The sequence below is a fragment of the Cyanistes caeruleus genome, chromosome 1, assembly GCF_971803275.1.
Source record: "Cyanistes caeruleus chromosome 1, bCyaCae1.hap1.1, whole genome shotgun sequence".
Taxonomy (NCBI): Eukaryota; Metazoa; Chordata; class Aves; order Passeriformes; family Paridae; genus Cyanistes; species Cyanistes caeruleus.
Genome location: NC_141701.1, coordinates 65236044 through 65254271, shown reverse-complemented (window position 1 = coordinate 65254271; position 18228 = coordinate 65236044). Strand labels below are relative to the sequence as shown.

General features: G+C 37.6%; 1 protein-coding gene across 1 annotated transcript in view; it reads right to left on the bottom strand.

Moving 5' to 3' along the window:
* The window catches only part of MOCOS (molybdenum cofactor sulfurase), a 210868-nt gene that overhangs the window by 83258 nt on the left and 109382 nt on the right, over positions 1-18228 (bottom strand). The window contains exon 5 of the mRNA XM_086896591.1: positions 5529-5605. Coding sequence (XP_086752717.1) covers positions 5529-5605 — 77 coding nt within the window. The remainder of the gene's footprint in view (positions 1-5528; positions 5606-18228) is intronic.

Genomic DNA, 18228 nt, shown 5'->3' with positions numbered 1-18228 from the left:
AAAAGTCTTTGGAAGATCTGCAGCCAAGTCTAAAAGCTGCCACTTCTGTTCTCCTTTGAAAAAGATGATTTCACAGGATTTTATCTCTTAGCAGTGATAATGACAACTTTGTAATGAAAATGACAAGTCCTTTAGGTCCTATATCTGACACAGAAAATGATCTTGGGAAAAAGTTATACAGACAGAAAGTGCTTCTTCTCCAAGATATCCTTTGGCCATATGTAGGGAATGCTTCATCATTGTAGGAATGAATAGATCTCAGTTTCATTAGACTTGACTGCTGTTCATATTCCTATGGCCTTTACTGAAGACTTGGTCTTACAGTCATTGTCTCTCAGTGGGGGCTACAATAATTTTTCCCACTTTATTTCCTGGAAGTGATGGATTTCACCATGCTGCCCTTAGGCAGAACTGGGAACAGATTCTTTAACTACAGTATAAAAAGTAGCCCCCATTTATTAATCCAAATTCACCTTTCAAACATATTGTATGTGCTTGGCTGTACTTCCAGGCAGTTGCACAAGACTGCCTCACTTCCCTCCTTGCTCATTTTGTAATACTGCCTCTGTAACTGTTTCAATTGAATCTATAGCCATTAATAAATGTGTGCTCAGTTGAGCATGTTCTTCCTAATAAACTAACCACAGTAGCAACAATGGCTTCTTTTGATGCAAAAGAAGCAACTGAGCTTTCTTTCCTCCTAATCTGTTGTAACCAGTCATTTGAAAATGAAAAGCACCACGGACTTCTGAAATCAGCTGTACACACACATTCTTTATCTAAGACATCTTTTTTTTAACGTAACAGGTACATTTTCACCCTGGAGACAGAATTTTTTTTGCCTTTGCAGGATAGTTTGCTGTCAGACTGTGAGCCTTTCCCCCTCAGAGAAAGCAACATCTACCTGAATAAGCCTGGATTTGAAGCATGAAATATATGTTGGAAATCAGAAATCACTCCTAGAGTAATGGACAGATAAAGATTGCACAAATAGAAAACCTCACTTTGTGCTCCTCAGGGTTCTTCTGGAATATTTCCTGTTATGCTTTACTGGTTTATTTCAGCCACAGGAAATGTAGAACCTGCCCTGCTCAAAAGAAGCTGCAGATCCAAGGGAAGCAAAAAAAATCCCAAAACCTTATTTCCACTTTAACTAATCTGGCAGTTCAGCTTTCTAGTCCCAAAGGGATCATTAACAGGACAGTTATATAAAATTAAAGAAATGCCTTATACCACATAAGCTAATCATCTAAGCTCCTTTAATAGACAAAGGAAAGAGCCACTATTGCTGGCTGTAACTCCTCTCATTCTAAATTTCAAAAAACTCAGAGGGATCAGGCTGGTGAAGTCACTAAATATTCCACTGATTTCAGTGGGAATCAAAATAGTACCTCAGACATCAGTACTGACAGCAAGATAAGGTTAATGCCATCCAGAGGTTAAATGCAGATATGAAAACATACTAGGTTACCAAAAACCCTGTTCCCCTCAAGATTAATGTTTATGTGATTTAATAAATGTGAAGTAAATTTTGTGGCCAAGGAAAGTAACTCAAGTATCCCAATTCTTTGCCTATCTTGCAGGCCATTATATTAGATTTTTCATGGCCCCATTGACTTCAATGGAAGCATTCAGCAGTGTCCACACAGATGAGGTCCTCGGAGTGAAACAGAATGTTGCAAATCTGAAAGGAAGTGATGGTAATTCCTCTGTAGAGCTTCTGACTCATCAGTAGGTCATGGCTTAGTTTTACAGCAACTATCTCATGTAAGGCAGGAAAACCACCTTTCTTATATAATCCCAGATGTAGAAATAAAGATATGCACACTTGCAAAATATTAGACTGTACAGCTGGTGTTCACACAAGTGAATCCCCAAGTCCATTAAAATTATGAATGAGAGCAGCACTAAGGATAAAAGCAGTAAAATACACAAGCATGGTCCAAGTTTAGGTGATGTGACCAGGCCAGAGTAGAATGAAACCACAAACTCTACACAAAAGAAATCCCAGTAATCCCTGACAATCTTACTAAGGAGAACATTTTTTTTTTTTTTTCCTGGCCCCTAAACTGGATGACTTATATAACCTTAAGTGTTTAAACACAACACACATGAGAATCTGTGCAGTACCATTAAATGCAGGCTGCCAAACACCCCATCACTGACTGCAACCAGTCCTTGATGGAGCAGGGCAAAACACACCAAAAGTTCCAAAGACCAAGTTAAAAAACTAAGTTAGCATCACCATTTCACATCCTTCACTACATTTTGCTTTGGCTGTTTTGTGATACAAATGTTGTTATGAAAGCAAAAATAATCTTTACTCTCCAACAACCAATCAAGCATCTGATAAATTTAAAACCAACTTTCAATTCATCATCCTTAGGAGACTTAGTCTGCATTTTAAAATTTCTTCCCATACATACTATATTTTCTTCTGAAGTGAATGAATGTTTCCTGAACAGACACTATAATCAAAGTAAACCTTGTAACAATAAGGCACAAATGATGTGTCTTAGTTTAATTTTTAAAGCAGATAAAAATTTACTAAAAAAAATACATATTATAAACCATAAATTCAAAAATCATATAGATGTACAATGTCTGTGAATGGCTTAAATACACATGCACATCATTGTGCAATTCTGGCAGGAAATATGCCTTGTTCTAAATGGAAGTTGAAACAGGTCAAGGATGCATTCAGATATCAGAATCAGAAACTGATCTGTATGTTTCATAACACTAACAAGGAAACTCTGAGTTACCTTCCGTTAGGGATTTCCCTTCCTACCTTCAATAATTACACCAGAATAATCCCCCTACAGCACATCCCCAAAGGACTTCAGCAGTACTTTTATTATACATTAGGACACGATTAGTAACAACAATACTTTCTTTATTTTGCTTGTTTCTACTCCAGGCTACTTCCAACCCAGAATTAGAATAATTGTTTGTGTTTGGGGAGTGCAAAGCAAGTGCTCCAGTAGCTATGGTAAAGTGAGATTCAAAAGTGATTCACATTTGACACTGCATTTTTCCACTGAAAACTCTGACAATGTAAGTGGAAGGAATATCCATAAAGAGGCTTAAAACAAATCTGCAGTCCTTCTGGATTACGAAGTGCTTCTAGAGCATGCAACAGCTTTGTTGTATACACCCATGTACTAATAATCTCTGTTCAAAAGGAACACTGTGCCTTTGACAGAAATTAGATAACCTGCAAAACTCCATGTAGTTAGTGATATTCAGGGGAGAAAAGGACAGTGAGAAGAAACAGCAACTGCAAATCCCTGAATGTCTTGTTGCATCAGCTGTGCCAGAAACATTCAGTGCCTACACAAATTGAGGAGCAGGGCCCCCAAAACTTTTGTCTCACAACCAGCACAGAAGAACCAAGAGACCTGATAGGGCTGAGCCACCCTTCACATCAGCTTTGAAAAGTCAACACACAAAAATGCATCTTATGATGGAAGTAATCAAAATGTGACCGTAGGTGTGCTACATTCTACTATCACCTTTGAGTGGCTTGTTTCATCTCCCTTCTGTATGATTAAATTCTAATTAACAAAAACACATCACATGGAAATTTTTCTACTTATATGCACATACATGTAAGCATAATAACAGAAGTTTTAGCATGAATATGTTAGAAGTTCCTACTTATCTGGAACAAAAGCTTAATTCATCTTTGGTCATGGATAATGTCTAGGACCAGCCCAACTTTGCAGAAAATTCTTGGATCATGTGGTGATTAAAATCCTTTACAGAATTCCATTTTTTTTCCCGCTATGGATTTCTCCTCTTAGATCTGTAAAGAGGCAATGCTGGAACTTCGGCTTTTCAGTGTGGCACTCCAGAATTTGACTAGAGACTACTAAAGTACCTAGAATATACCAGCAGTGATGAATTTTTAAAATTCCAGTATTTGTCAAAACCATAGTTTTATTTAATTTTTCAGTTTTCTCTTCCACACAAGTTTCCTCCTGTTTTCTCTTTCAGTCTATGTTTTCACATCTTTCTACATTTAGCACTGTGGGGAAAAAGAATGTTTTAAATTTTTTAAAATATAAATATTCCTAAATTTTTGATTTTCATTTTAAAGAATTTAAAGTATGAAAATTTGAAGCCAGTTCACTTTTTTGACAGCTGAAAGATCTAAACACACTATTTTTTCATGCCTCTCTTCTATCATGTTATCCATTGATACCCACTTTATTCAGATTCAGGGCTGAGTGTTCCCCTCAGTCCAGTATGAAGAGATTTTCAATTGTTTAGCTAAAGTAGGTACCAACAACAGGTTAAGATGGATGAGAAATGCAACAGAGGAGGTGCCATCTTCAACTCTCACATTCATGGCAGGCAATGCCATTCCTCTTACACATTAAGCCAAAGCCCTCTTTACAAGTGAACATGTTTGTTTAATATTGCACGTTTCTGAGAAGCATTCTGTACTACAAGAACATATACTAAAGGCTGGTTACTGATCCTTGGTCTCCATGTAGAGCAACATAAAGTAAAACATCCTCACTTGCTGGTCTTAGTCAGAATATTGATGTGGATGAAAACTGCTATTGATTTCCACATGAACAAGACCTGAAGCATCTAACAGAGTACTTCTCACAGAAGCCTCGCACTGGGAGGAAGAAGAAACCAGAATACTTCAGATAAATCATGACAATAAACGTCCAGAGGCACTAGCTGAAATTATACTAACCTGGAAAGTACATAGCCAATGTCTCTCTGGACTCAGGCGTCTTTTACATCATAATGCACTTTATGACTTTATATAGGAAATCGAAGAGTGCACAGGAGAAGGGAGGGTCAGACATTACACATTAAGTAATATACATAGCTGATCAATAAACCAATTCCAGGAACATCCTTTGTTAACCTGGCACATTTCACATGTAGAAACATGCCATGGCATGGTACTTGCACTTGCTGCACAGCCCCCAGTGCAAGTTTCCCTGGCCAGGTGTCATCTCCTGCCCTTTTCAGGAGAATCCCTGACCCATGGCAGCAAACACAGAGACTGTGCTTTTGGGGTGCTGAGTCAGACAAGCAGCAGTCTATCCTGGAGTAAACACAGCACATGAATATCAAGCTCCACATACAGGTTCTGGCCTGAAGATCAGCTTGAATTCTTATTTGGGATTTCAGCGTTAGGTCCATGTCAAAGACTTCACAGGTTGACTCAAACAGTGAGAGTCACTCTGCTACTTTCTAGTGTTACTTTCTTATTGCATCTTTGTGAGTGTGAAGCAGATGAGAAGTGTTCCATGTACTCAAGTTTTGCCTATCTAGAACAATCTGGACCCTTTTTTTTTCTTTCAAACCAGGCTGGAATAATCCAATATGGAGCATGTGAATAAGCCAGTTACACTGAAGTCTCATCTTCACAATGATGAACACAGATAGTAAAACTAGAAAGAAAAATTAAGCTAGAGCCATAAGAAATATGATCAGACCTATGCCCTGAGCATAAATTTGGAACTGCAGTCTTCAGTATTAGAGTTATATTAACTGACCTGTGAGTTTTTCCAGAACATCAAATCCATGTTTCAGAGCAATGATATCAAGAAAAGAGACTGTACCATCTTCAAACCTAGAGAATGGAATAAAGGAGCACAGTAAGTACAACATGCAGCTATGGCACCAATTTTAAATCTATTTTAAGAGTTATTATTTTCATATTCAGCGTATCTAACATGTGGAGTGGGAACTAAGGGATTCATCTCCCAGTCTTGTAGTGTCCTGTGAAGCAAAATTATGTTCTTCAAAGCAATAGAGGTTCACATAAACAGTTGCTTGCACATAGAAAGGTATTTTTTCCTACATACAGTAACTATGTACTAACCTACATCAAAGTAATGGTTAACAGTTACGTGTCATGAGCTAATGTCACAAGGTCCCAAGTTACTTTTTGAATCTAGGGAATAGGTGAGAAGACAGGTGGAGACTTGTGTGCATCCCCCCCACCCCCTGATATAATTACACCTAATACAGTTGAGTTAGAAGGCTCCAGCAATCTGGTGCAAAGAGGAATCAGACAAGGAGGTCACTAACAAATCTCCCTCTGTGTGCTTCTCCTGGAAATTAATTTTTAAGTGACCTGTAATAAGAGCATTATACAAGGATGGAGAGAGGGGTGCATTCCCTACCACTGTCTTTTAAAGGAAACACCAAATCAAAGCAAAACCACTGGATTTTATGAACTACTCAGACATGCCCACAGTCCAAGAGGAAAAAGTGAAGCTCCAAGGTGAAATGTATTCAGGAGTTGATGCAGCAAAGTATTCAAGGGACCAGAAGGACACCAGGGAAGCATCAAAATGTTTCATTTAGGCTTTGTGTGCACCAAAGTCTACAAGAAATTTTAAGGAGAAATCATTCATTTTGCTTCACCCCAAAGAAGAATGCAGAATAATGCAACTGATGAAGCCAGAACTGTACAGAACCAAATACATTGCAGGGCTGAACCTGGGGTCATAGCAAGTCTCTCAGGAAGGAGTTATGCTCAAAATTGTAACAGTTAATGCTAGAAATGAACCCACCCCAAGTCTCATGGTTCAAGTTTAAAATTAAAGTCCAGTCATGAGGATGAGATCTCCAGAGGGACTTGGTGTTCCTTGGAACTTTCTCAGAAAGATCAGATGATATCTGCATTAAAGAATTAATGGACAAAGTGGAACATAAAACATACACTCTTGGGCAAAAATACTTTAAATACATGCTTTAGACCAGAAAAAAGGGGATTATTATTTTTTTTCCTGGATGCATAATTTTTCACAATGCATGTTAAAAGCTTTTGGTGCCACGATTTTGTATGTCTTGTCAAAAGGCTCAAAGTTTAAAAATGCCAGATATCAAATGCTTTTTCTTTAATAAAATAAACATCAATGGAATAACAAAACAGCTCCCACTTCTATTATAATTTTTCTTACATCCTATTTTACTTTTCTATAGTTATCAAATATTTTCAACACTGCAAGTGACATCATCAGGTGAAGAACATATTAACCTTCCAAAAATCTTTGGTAAAGGGCCACATAAAAGAAAAATGAAAGAGTATTGTGTATATATAATAATACCTTCAGCTGCAGTGAAAGAAGATAGAGGCAGGAAATAATTATAATAATTATAAACTAAATGCTAAGTGAAAAGTAGTGTTACAAGAATGAATGGCCCAAAGGAGATCACTTCTGTTTATGTATTTTAACATAACATAGGCCAAAGAATCCATCTTAGAAATTTCTGAATCTTCCCCTCTAATTATTAATAATTGATCTTCAACTTTAGAGAAGAAATCTTTCTGGTTGTCAGTAATGAAATGTAAAATGGCCATTTGTGATTTGAAAGAGACCTAACACCAGGAATATTTACACAGAGACCTGTGGACCAGTATCTGAGGGAATCATTACTCTATCCAAAAAGCCATAAAAAAATGTGGAAGGATGAGAGAGAAAAGATAAGGTAGCGGCTAACAGTTGTTTCAGAATTGAATACAGAAACCTTTTGCACAGGTTGCAGAAAAAGTCACAGCGGTCCTACATGTCTGCCAAGGAGAGATTACAGAGAGGACTCGTGAGGGGGAACTGACCTGCTCTGCTCAGTTACCCACAATGGCCAGCAAAGCAAACAAAACACTGGGAACGGGACCAGGGAAGAGACACTGGCACTGAGCCCTTCAAGGAGACGGCACAATCCCCAACAATTTTATCACTAGCATAGTGATAAAATTGGAGAAAAGAACTTGAAAGGGCAACAAAGGGCAACAAGATCATCAATGACTTCTGAGATGCACCCACAGTAGAAGGGGGGCAACAACTGTATTTCTGTTTATCAGATATGATAATTAACTAGGCAGACAACTGTAGTACATACAATGCTACACAAGAGGAGAGATGTACAGAGCATGTCACTCTTCTAGTAAGATCTTAAATAATTTTATAACAGTACTTCAGAGCTTAGGAATCTTCACCAAAAAAAAAAACCAAAAAACCAAAAACACCCCCCAAGCAAGTAAATAGGCTTTTTTGTCTTGTCAAACCTTATGCTCCAGAACAGCACAATTGTCATGGCATGATATGCATCCAGCATTTAGTCTTCCTGTATCACAAAAAAAAAAAAAAAAAAATACCTCCTGGGAGTTCCATGGCAAGAACCAGAAGCCACAAAAGAAATTAAAATAATGCCGAAAGTATCATCTCAAAGATATGGTCAAGTCTCTCTCTCTACAATTTAGACATGCAACATTCCTCTCTTTTATTTTGTTTGTTCATATGACCCCCTCATTACCAGCTTTCCAGTTCTGATTACAAAGCACAAATATTTTGTTATTTCAATAATATGTATATTTACATTACTTCTGGTGTGCTTGACTCTCACAGATTTAGTGGACACCTGGTGTGCAACTTCATGTCAAAATTTTCAGGAATAATGTATAAATTCTGATATTTAGCACATTAAGCCTTAAGCGCTGTAGCAGTAGTGCCATGGCAAAACGTGATGCTATGAAGAGCAGCTATTCCCTTTTTGAGACACAAAGAATATTTATTTATATTCTTTCCCTCAGAATATTTAACATTATTTAAGACTGAGAGGAAACATGCTCCTTGAATTACAAAACATTGGCTTCAGTGGCGATTCTTCTGTTTGGTGCAATTGATGCTTCAAATAAATTGTTTCCCCACACAGTGGCAGTTGCAGTGTTAGAATAATCAGTTCAGGATGAAGTTCATTTGAATGCTGGTCTAGAAGCTACTTCCTGAAGTAATCAAGATTTTGCAGCTGATGATGTATAAAGGATACTTACAAAGGCTAATACTGCAGAATATCAACCCAAGAAACAAGAAGCTTACCTCTCTTATCTAGTTCTTATTATAATTGATCTCACTTAATCACGTCTGGGATGAGCTCAGTTGCTTAGCTGATTGTGTTTGTGAAGTGCTAATAGCATTTCACATCCAATTGCTATCTGACAAACTGGCTAAGCAACTCATGGCACAACAAAGAGAGCAGCGTGCCTAAAATCTATCCAGGAGTTATGGAGGTGATGAGCTGCTCTCCCTTCCCAAGTCACACACAAACTCTATTTTAGAAGCAAAAATTTTGGTGTCACAAGAGAAAACTACTGCTTTACAGTGAGTAGTCCTGCCTTTAGAATCTTCCTAGGGATGGAGATGTCTTTCTTTGAATCTTTATTCAACTGGTTCTTATGATACTTCTCTGTTACACTTCAGAATATAAATGCTATCTTCTAAAGTCACCATCCCACACTTAGGGCAACTGAAACAGAAGGAAACTGTGACATCTTGGGCAGTTTCAATTCATCCTGCCCTTAGCCAGGTTACCTTTACACAGAAATATGATGAAATAAGAATTCTGGCCTGGACAGATGTGATTGGAAATAAAATGCTGAAGGGCTAAAAAAACCCCTTCATGTTTGAAAATAGGATGTAGAGGAAATTTGGTGAAAGGCAAAAATATTATCCTGGAGCTGGACAGCACTGACTTAAGTCAAGACTCCAGAAATTCCCTCAAGACCAATCAACGAGTGCTGAGGTGGTGAAATACCCTATTCTACATGTAAAAAGTATACATGGCATGTTTTTTAGGTGTTTCGGGTGGAAGTATCTTCTGCTGGATTGGAAATGCTGACTTGCTTAACAGGCAGATGAGTGATTGAGTTGGTTGAGCTTTTTTTTTTTTGGTTTTGGGTTTTTTTCAATTCATTTGTCCAGATAAAGTAAATCCACATATACAGATGTTATTCTGGTGCATAAAATCACAGACTCATAGAATATGAATGTTAGAATTCCATGTTAGAAGGAACCTCAAGAACCATCTGGTTCAACTTTTCTTGGCAAAAGCATGTTCTAGACAAGATGGCACAACATCTTGTGCAGCTAAATTTTAAACATGTGCAATGTTGGGGAACTTCCGCCACTTCCCTGAGGAGATTATTCCATTGGCTGACTGCTTTCTTTGGGAATGTCCAGTCAGAATCTTCTCAGGAGTAACTTGTACCCATTACCCCCCATATTTCCCATGTGACTTCTTGGCAAAAAGGGAGTTTCCATCTTTGCAGCTACCCTTTAAATACTGGAATATGGTGAAAAAGATTCCTGACTAAAATCTAAACCATTTTTCTAGTCTAAAAACCTAAAATCTACACCATTTACCAGCCATCTTCAGCATGCTCAGCAGGATCCCAAACTCCACAACACTGTAATCACTGCAGACAAAGTCACTGCTAACCAAGACATAAATGAAAGCAATTTTTCTTGGTTTGCGTGTAGCAAATCCTTCAGTGCCTCTTTCCCGGCTCACACAGCTAACTTATGTATAAGGAAGTGGTTCTCCACACATTGCCAAAACTTGATAGATGATATTTTAGCTATTGTTTGTTCTTCCAATAAATGTTTAGGTGGTTGAAGCCATCCATAAGAACACAGTTCTCACAGATCTCACAGATCTGAAGCTTGCCTAGGTGACACAAATATTGCTTTTGCAGACCTTACTGTCTTGGTTTGGAGGTCAGTAGCAGATGCCTCCTGTAAGATCCTCCTTGGAGAGGACTTCTGTGATCTTGAGCCAGAGGCATTAGATAAGGCTCTCATAATCACTGTGCTTGACTTCAAGGCTCTCTTTAACTTAGAGTGTGACGACTCCTCCTCCTCTTCTTCCCTGCCTGTCTTTACGAAAGCGCCTTTAACTATCTATTACAATCCTCCACTGACACCAGTTGTCCCACCATGTTTAAAGTTACTTCCATGATATCATAACTTTCTGACTAGGCAGGGAGCTCCAGTTCCTCCTGTCTGTTTCCCAGGCTGCACACACTGATATGCATACTCTTGAGGTAGCTGGTGTTCTAGTTCACACCTTGGGAGGCAGCTAAGGAACATTTCCACACGTGCCATTTCTATCCAGAATGCAGGCCAGATCACTGAAACTTTGATAAAAATTCTGCCACAAGGTCAAAAATAATCCTGCTCATTTGAGAGCATTGCTGAGTCAATGCAAAGTGTAACAAAGGAGCGCGGGGGCAACATCACTGTCAGCCAGCTGCCACTCTCCCTTACACTCGGGAAATGACTCCATTTAGGTCAAATGAACAGAAGTCATTCCTGAGTTTATAAAGCAGGTAAAAGAGAAAGCAAATCTACAGAGAATTCATATTTCTTGAATATTAACTGCTTTTTTTTTTTTTTCAGGTTTTTTTTCAGTTTTTTAAACACTCCTCAAGAGTGGAGCTGCCCTTTGAAGTGAGATGTTACATGAGTTTCTTTCATCTTTTCAATTCATTTATTTTCATCTAATTAAAAAGTACAACAATACAGAGAGGTTCTTGGTATGCATTTAAAAGCAGCTCATTCAGATCCTATTTTTCAGCTCTAGGAGGTATCCCATATCATCACCACATGAAACATCTGTTCTGGCAAATTCAATTTCTACATTTTATACATTTTCATGTTTATTCCAAAGTGACATTTTCTGGAATGGTAACTGCACCAAGGGTATACAGTATCAAGCTCATGGCTGTAGGAACAGACTGTTTTCAGTCATATTCATGTTCTTAGCTTAGTAATTGCCATCTCTGATATTAGCAGGGGAAAAGATTTTAATTGGTCTCACTGCTTTCCAACATCAAACCCCAACATTTGCAGAAGGAGCTACATTTGTTTTGCTTTTCTTTAATTTAAAATATATCATTACTAGGCTACAAAAACTTTAGGGCCCTGCTCTGCTCTTTAAAACTTTCATCAATTCCTCCTGAGACAAAGTTCTCAGGTACTTTTCCAGGGTATTTGTGTGTTTCCAGAAGACATTTCCCTTTGTCTGGCTTTGTCTCCCACAGGAGATACTTCTAATTTTTAGCAATTTGCTAGCTGACCTTATTAGCCACTTTCTTAACTGGGGGAAGTCCTGGTCACGTTAACACCAAGAACTGAACTTTAAGGCAGCACCCCCCAAGACCAAGCATTTGTCTGTGGGCTTTTTGTTCTTCTACTAGTAAAATCTTTGGAACATACTATGATCCACAGAACCTCAGTGTAACCTCAGGTACACACTCCATTTTGACTAAGTATCTTTGTTTCATACTGTGAATGTCATTGAAGCAAGTAAATAAAATTAGGAGATAGCCTGTTGTAACAGACACATATGCTACCATTAAACCATTCTTTTATAATTATCTAACATTTGTGTAATTGCCTGCACAGGAGCATACTACAGTAAGCCAAGAATTTAAATGGTAGGAGGGCAGCAATAAATGTTAGACCTCTGAATAATATACCTATTCTCACCACTTCAGCAACTCCTTTTTAACTCTCTAAGTGGCACATTACACAATCATGAACAGTGATTGTTTCTCACACAATGAAAGGAAATCCAGTGCCCTGAAACCAGCCACTTGTGGAGGAGAAAATTGAATTAATAAATCAATCTATTTTTATTTCTCAAATGTCTCTGTGCATCTCTCCCTTACATACAATTTGATGAACTCCCAGCTGGTAACTTTGCTCACTACATATATCTAGAAAAATCTCCCCCATTTGCACTGAAAAGATTAGCAATTCTTAAGCCTGTTACTCAAATTGGTCTGAATGACACATTGTGATTTTGTAGAGTATCAGCTCCTCAGAGCTCTGAAACAATGAATAAATTATATCTCAGGGATAACATACTCCCCCCACCAACCCCTACAAAGATCCTCCAAAGTAAAATAATGACAAAGCTACTTTTTTTTTTTTTTCCCACTAGAAGTCATTGGTCATAAAACAGCCAATGCACTGAGTGTCACAGACCAAAAGTTCCCTTCCAAATTTTACAAAATGGGCCAATATATTTTCATTGTATTGCTGTGGTAGAGGGGGAGAAACAAAAATAATCTTCCTCTTTAATTCCATTATACAAAGGGATATTTTCTTGAGGTATATTAAATTTACATCTTTAGGAACATGAGGCCTTTGATACCCTCAAAGAATAATATGTTCAACTATCAGCTAGTTAGCTAGCAATTTATACTCATTCATCTTAACTTGTAACTTATTAATGTCAACAAGAACCCCATTAAGGTGCAATTCAGTGTGAGCAGGCGTATTGCAAATGATTTCTGTATCTGTCTGAGTATTTAACATTTGATATGCACTATACTCCCATGATTATATATCAATAATCCAAATGTTCACACCTCTGCTTCCCATGGGAAAGTAATATCAGGATATAACCCCAAGTAATAGCTAAAATGAGCAATTTGCAAAGTGTATTTGCATAAACTGTTCACTGATCAGCTATGAGTAATGAATCATTAATAAAAATTCAAAGCCCTTTCTTTGATTTTCTCCTTCGGAGGAAGGAAATGATGAAAGACATTCTGGAAGTAAATTTTTCATAGGCTAGAATCTGACCAGCTGTAATAATTTTTCTGTGTTCAGTATAAACAGATTTGTTTACTTTCTCATGAAGATTGAGATGTAATCTTTCATCCTTAAACAGGTACATTTGGGGATAAAGAATAACTCTGTAATTAACTGCTAAAGATTAAATTGAAATGTCAGTTTAAAAAGTGGCAGACAAAAAAGGATCCACTTGAACGTGAATTCAGTCTTAAGAAACCTACACCTAAAATACAACTGTCTCATCATGTGTGCCAGTGAGGCAGGCCCAGAGCAGTGACCTCAGATAAGGTTAGCAGTAACTTATCATCAGATAATGGAGAAAAATCCTTATGAGTGCTTTCCAATTGGTGGTCTCTGTTCTGTACAAAGGTCTGTGCCTCGAATAAAGGGTCACTGCAATGCATGAACTTCATTTCTTCAGCTGGGGCAGGTGTCGTGTGTGTATGTGTGAAAAGACTTCTCTGATGTCATTCAAAAAGCTTCTTTCTCTAGCAAAAAACATTCTTTCCAGAGGTGATTTTCAGAGGCAATGTATACCCAAGATTAGCAGAATGCACTGGGACCTGTAAATTAGGATCATCATGTTAAACCACTCTTTTTTTGTCTTTCATGGGAACCCAAAAACTAACTTAAAGAATATCAAATATTGTTACTATCTGTAGAGTAGACAGAGGCCAAATGCGTGCTTATGAATGTGAGGGATCTGGATAGGCCAATTGTATAAGATTTAACAGGGTGAAGTGCTGAGTCCTGTGCTTGGGTCAACAAACCCAGGCAGTGCTACAGGCTGGAGGCAGAATGGCTGGAAAGCTGCCCAGTGGAAAAGGGAGGGAGCTGGGATTGTTTAGCCTGGAGAAAAGGAGGTTTTGGGGGAACCTTATTGTTCTTTACAACTTGTCTGAAAGGAGGTTAAGGTGGCCAGGTAGGGGTCAGTCTCTTCCAAGTAACAAATGATAGGACAAGGAAACAGCCTCAAGTTGCACAGTGGGAGGTTTAGACTGGATATTAGGAAAAATCTCTTCATGGGATGGGTTGTCAAGCTTTGGCACAGGCTGCTCAGGGAATTGGTGGAGTCACCATCCCTGGTATTTAAAAGCTGTATAGATGTGGCACTGAGTGACAAGGTTCAGTGGTGGACTTGGAGGTGCTGGACTAACTCAGACAAAGTACAAGCAAGGAATAATTTTCATTTTTATAAAATGGAATGAGTGTTAAGTGGATTTGTGAAGCTTCCCATGCATGTGCTGAGTATTTCATAGGTGTCAGCAAGAATATAATGTTATCTGTGTTTTTGTCTTTTACCTCTGATGTGAACGTGCATGTATGTGAAACTATTGTAGCCAGTGGCGTACACCAACTACAAGTAGTAACAAGTGAGCACTAAGCAGCTAAATTCAGTTTAATGTATATGTAGAAACAACACTGTGTATCCAGAAAGGCTGTCAGCTTGACAGAAGTGGCATTATTAAATTACTGCTATGAAACAGCTTAGGTTCAGAATAAGGTCTTATTATGCTAGTTTGCATGTTGAGACCTTTGTGATAACAGTAAAATCATCAAAGAAGAATGGCATAAGACAAATACAAGGAAGACTTCAGCTAATAAAATATTCTAAGGTGCATGAGTAGACTTTTTAAGCCTAGGGATTCGACTACACAATTGACTAAGACTTTCACAAGGAAAAACCCTTACTGCTTCTACACCTCTATCATGCTTAAAAAAAATAAAAAAATGTATAGTAAGGTCTGCTACACCAAATGAAGTGCATCCTGGTAACTACCTGGTTTACTGCAGGCTATTGCTCCACCTTGGGACTATAATATACAGATTTCTTCCAATGCTTTTTTATTTTTCAGCATTGTTGTGAAGGTTGCTAATATCTCATGTTACCTTGTGAGGTCAACAGGTAGTACCTCAGTGATGAAGACTGGGAAGTTGAAGAAGCAAGCAACTTTTCTTTCCAAGGACCAAGTCAAACTGATTTTCCAAGCATGGACTGGGTATTAGGAGCTTCCAGATTTCCAGAAAATTGAATTCACAGCAGTGATACCAAATTAGCAGGCACTCCTAATTTCTCACTGTTTTAAGTAGTTTGCAGTTTATACTGCAGAAAGCCAAGAGCCTTTTCCATGCAACTGCCTCTCCTGTCCTACTGTGATGGAGGCCCCAGGAATTTCATGTGCTCATACAGTCAAAGTTGTCCCAGACCTAAATTGATAAGGTCAGTAACTGGAGGGAATTCTGGAAATCCTCCAGTCATCCTAATCCAGAAGTAAGGATCATCTGAACTAACAATTCTTTCAAGAAGTCAAGAAAATTCTGGCATGTTACGGGGCATTGGCGATTCTTGAAGTAGGGAGCACTGAGAGATGACTCCTGTCCCTGGCTTTGACAGAAAAGAACATCATGAGTCATGTAGCTGAGGAATCAACAGGGTAAAGGAACAGCAGAGGGTTAGGAGTGTTTTCATCAATAGAGAAATAAAAAACTTAATATTCATAGAAACATTTGTTATGTAAGCAATATCATCCCAGCTATCACACAAATAGAAAACAGGATAATGAGTGGGTGAAAAAAGCAGAGATGTTTATATGCTAAGAAAAAGTATGTGGGCTACAAAATGGAGGGATTAGAGCCACTCTAGGACACTACTTTATTAGTCTGTGGTAAAAAAAAAAGAAGGAATAATAAAAAAAATCACAAATAGACATCATGCTAAAGAAAATACGTAAATATAGGAGAGACGGTGGTAAAGAAAACTGAAATATTTTTAATTGAAATGCCTTTGGTGAGATGTTCAAAACAAAAAGGATTATTTGCTAGGATTCTGCTATAGGCTATGTAGCTATGTAGGAAAAAAAATCAGGTTTGGGTCCAAAAGATCCTTTTCTCTCACTCTCACAGAAATAAATAAGACTTTAACTTTTTTTCAAGCAAAACCAAGATAACAGAAATGATTTGGCTCATTTATTACTTAATATTGGAGCCAAACCCAAACAAAACCTGCTACAAATAAAATAATCACCTGATAAATAAATGGCTTTTACAAACAGTTATACAATACACAATGGGAGACTTTGATTGAAACCCTGGTCAGAGGAATTACGAGGTTACGTGTCACAGACAGATAAGCAACCTCAAATGAGATTTTGAGTGTGACTGGGCCAAAATGAGACATTAATGAAGTTACTTGGCCAGGAAAACTGAACTGAAATCATCAAATACTTAGATAAAGAGGAGACTTATAATTACTTGAGGTTGAGGTTAAAAAATATGTGGAATTTGCATTCCAAAAGTATGAAAGAAATAAAGAAAATGAACTTTTAGAGAAAGCCTCCAATAATAAACTGCACTAAAAAAAAAAATTAAAAAAACCTCTTATGAGAAATTTTAGTACTTCTTATTAAAGATGACATGAAATCAGAAAAAGTGCTCTCAAAGAAGGAAGTTACAGATGGAAAGACAGAAAGCACAGTGATAAAGTGAGAATTCCCCAGAGCCGAGCCCTGACAAACAAATGAAACTGAACAGCAAACTATTCTTCATATACAAACAACAGAAAATATTAAGGATATGTATAATAACAAAGAAATATTAAAAAAAAAGGAGTATAAATAAAAAGAAAAGGAATATGATTGTTATTCAAGAAGCAAAGAGCTGGTGGAAAAGTCTGAAAACTACCTGAGCATTTGGACTCAGATTTTAAGAAGGACTGATGAAAAACATAGATCAGAAGAGAGTGACTCATGGCTGGAGGAGTGTGGAAAGTATCAAAACTGAAGTTGTAATAAACAACTGGTGTGGAAACTCACTTTAAAGGTTATAGTGTAGTTGAACACAGGCAGACAGATAAGCTATGCCCCAGAATTGTAAGAAATTGGCATGAAAAACTCCCTAAACCAAATAATACAGGCCAGTAAGCAAATTTTTCAAATCAGGAATGGAAAACAGAAAACACAGTGTTTCTACTGAAGAAAGGGAAACAGTGTAATCCAGGGAACAACACATCTGTTAGTGCTGAACTCAGTGTTATGTGCATTCTGAAAACAAGTTCTGAATGAAAGCACAATTAAATGAGTAAATAAAAGCATGTTCAAATGCACCATGGATTTTGCCAATGGAAAATCAATCCCAGAGAGGCTGCCATTCTAAAAGCACATTATTTTTCTAGGCAAAGGAAATGCAGAACTAATTTATCTGGATTTCAGTAAAACATTACCTCTAGTGTCATATGAAGAACTATTATAGAACAAAGAATATTGAAAGAGTGTTACAGCAGGCCAAACAATTGTGCTGAAAGGGGAACTATTATGCTAGGAAAAGGTTTCCCATTTAATTCCTTGAGCACTGGCTTTGGGAAAAGTATCTCTTTTAATAGTCTCAGTAATGATCCTGGCATATAAAGTAAGAATGTGAAGATGAAATGGGCTGCTGAAGTGAAATCTGGAGACTGTCAGTGCAGGAGACGGGGCTGTATAATGTGTGCAGTAAGAAACAGATAATGTTGAAAACCCTAAAAACAGAAATGAGATTAAATGTATAATATGCTATAATGTATGATAAGCACATCACCACGCATAAGCCCTATTATGCACTTAGGGATTACTGACATTAACTTCTGCCATGAACTGGAGGACTGTCATCCAAAATATTAGATTTGCCAGTCTATCAGATCAACTATCAGCCATCAAGATGACAAACAGGAAAACATACTAGGACTTACAGATAGAAAAATAAAAACACCATTCATAAAGGTTTGGTAAGATTTTCTGTGGCAGGCTGTATATTATGAACAGAGAAAAGGAAAGAGCATCTTAGAGAA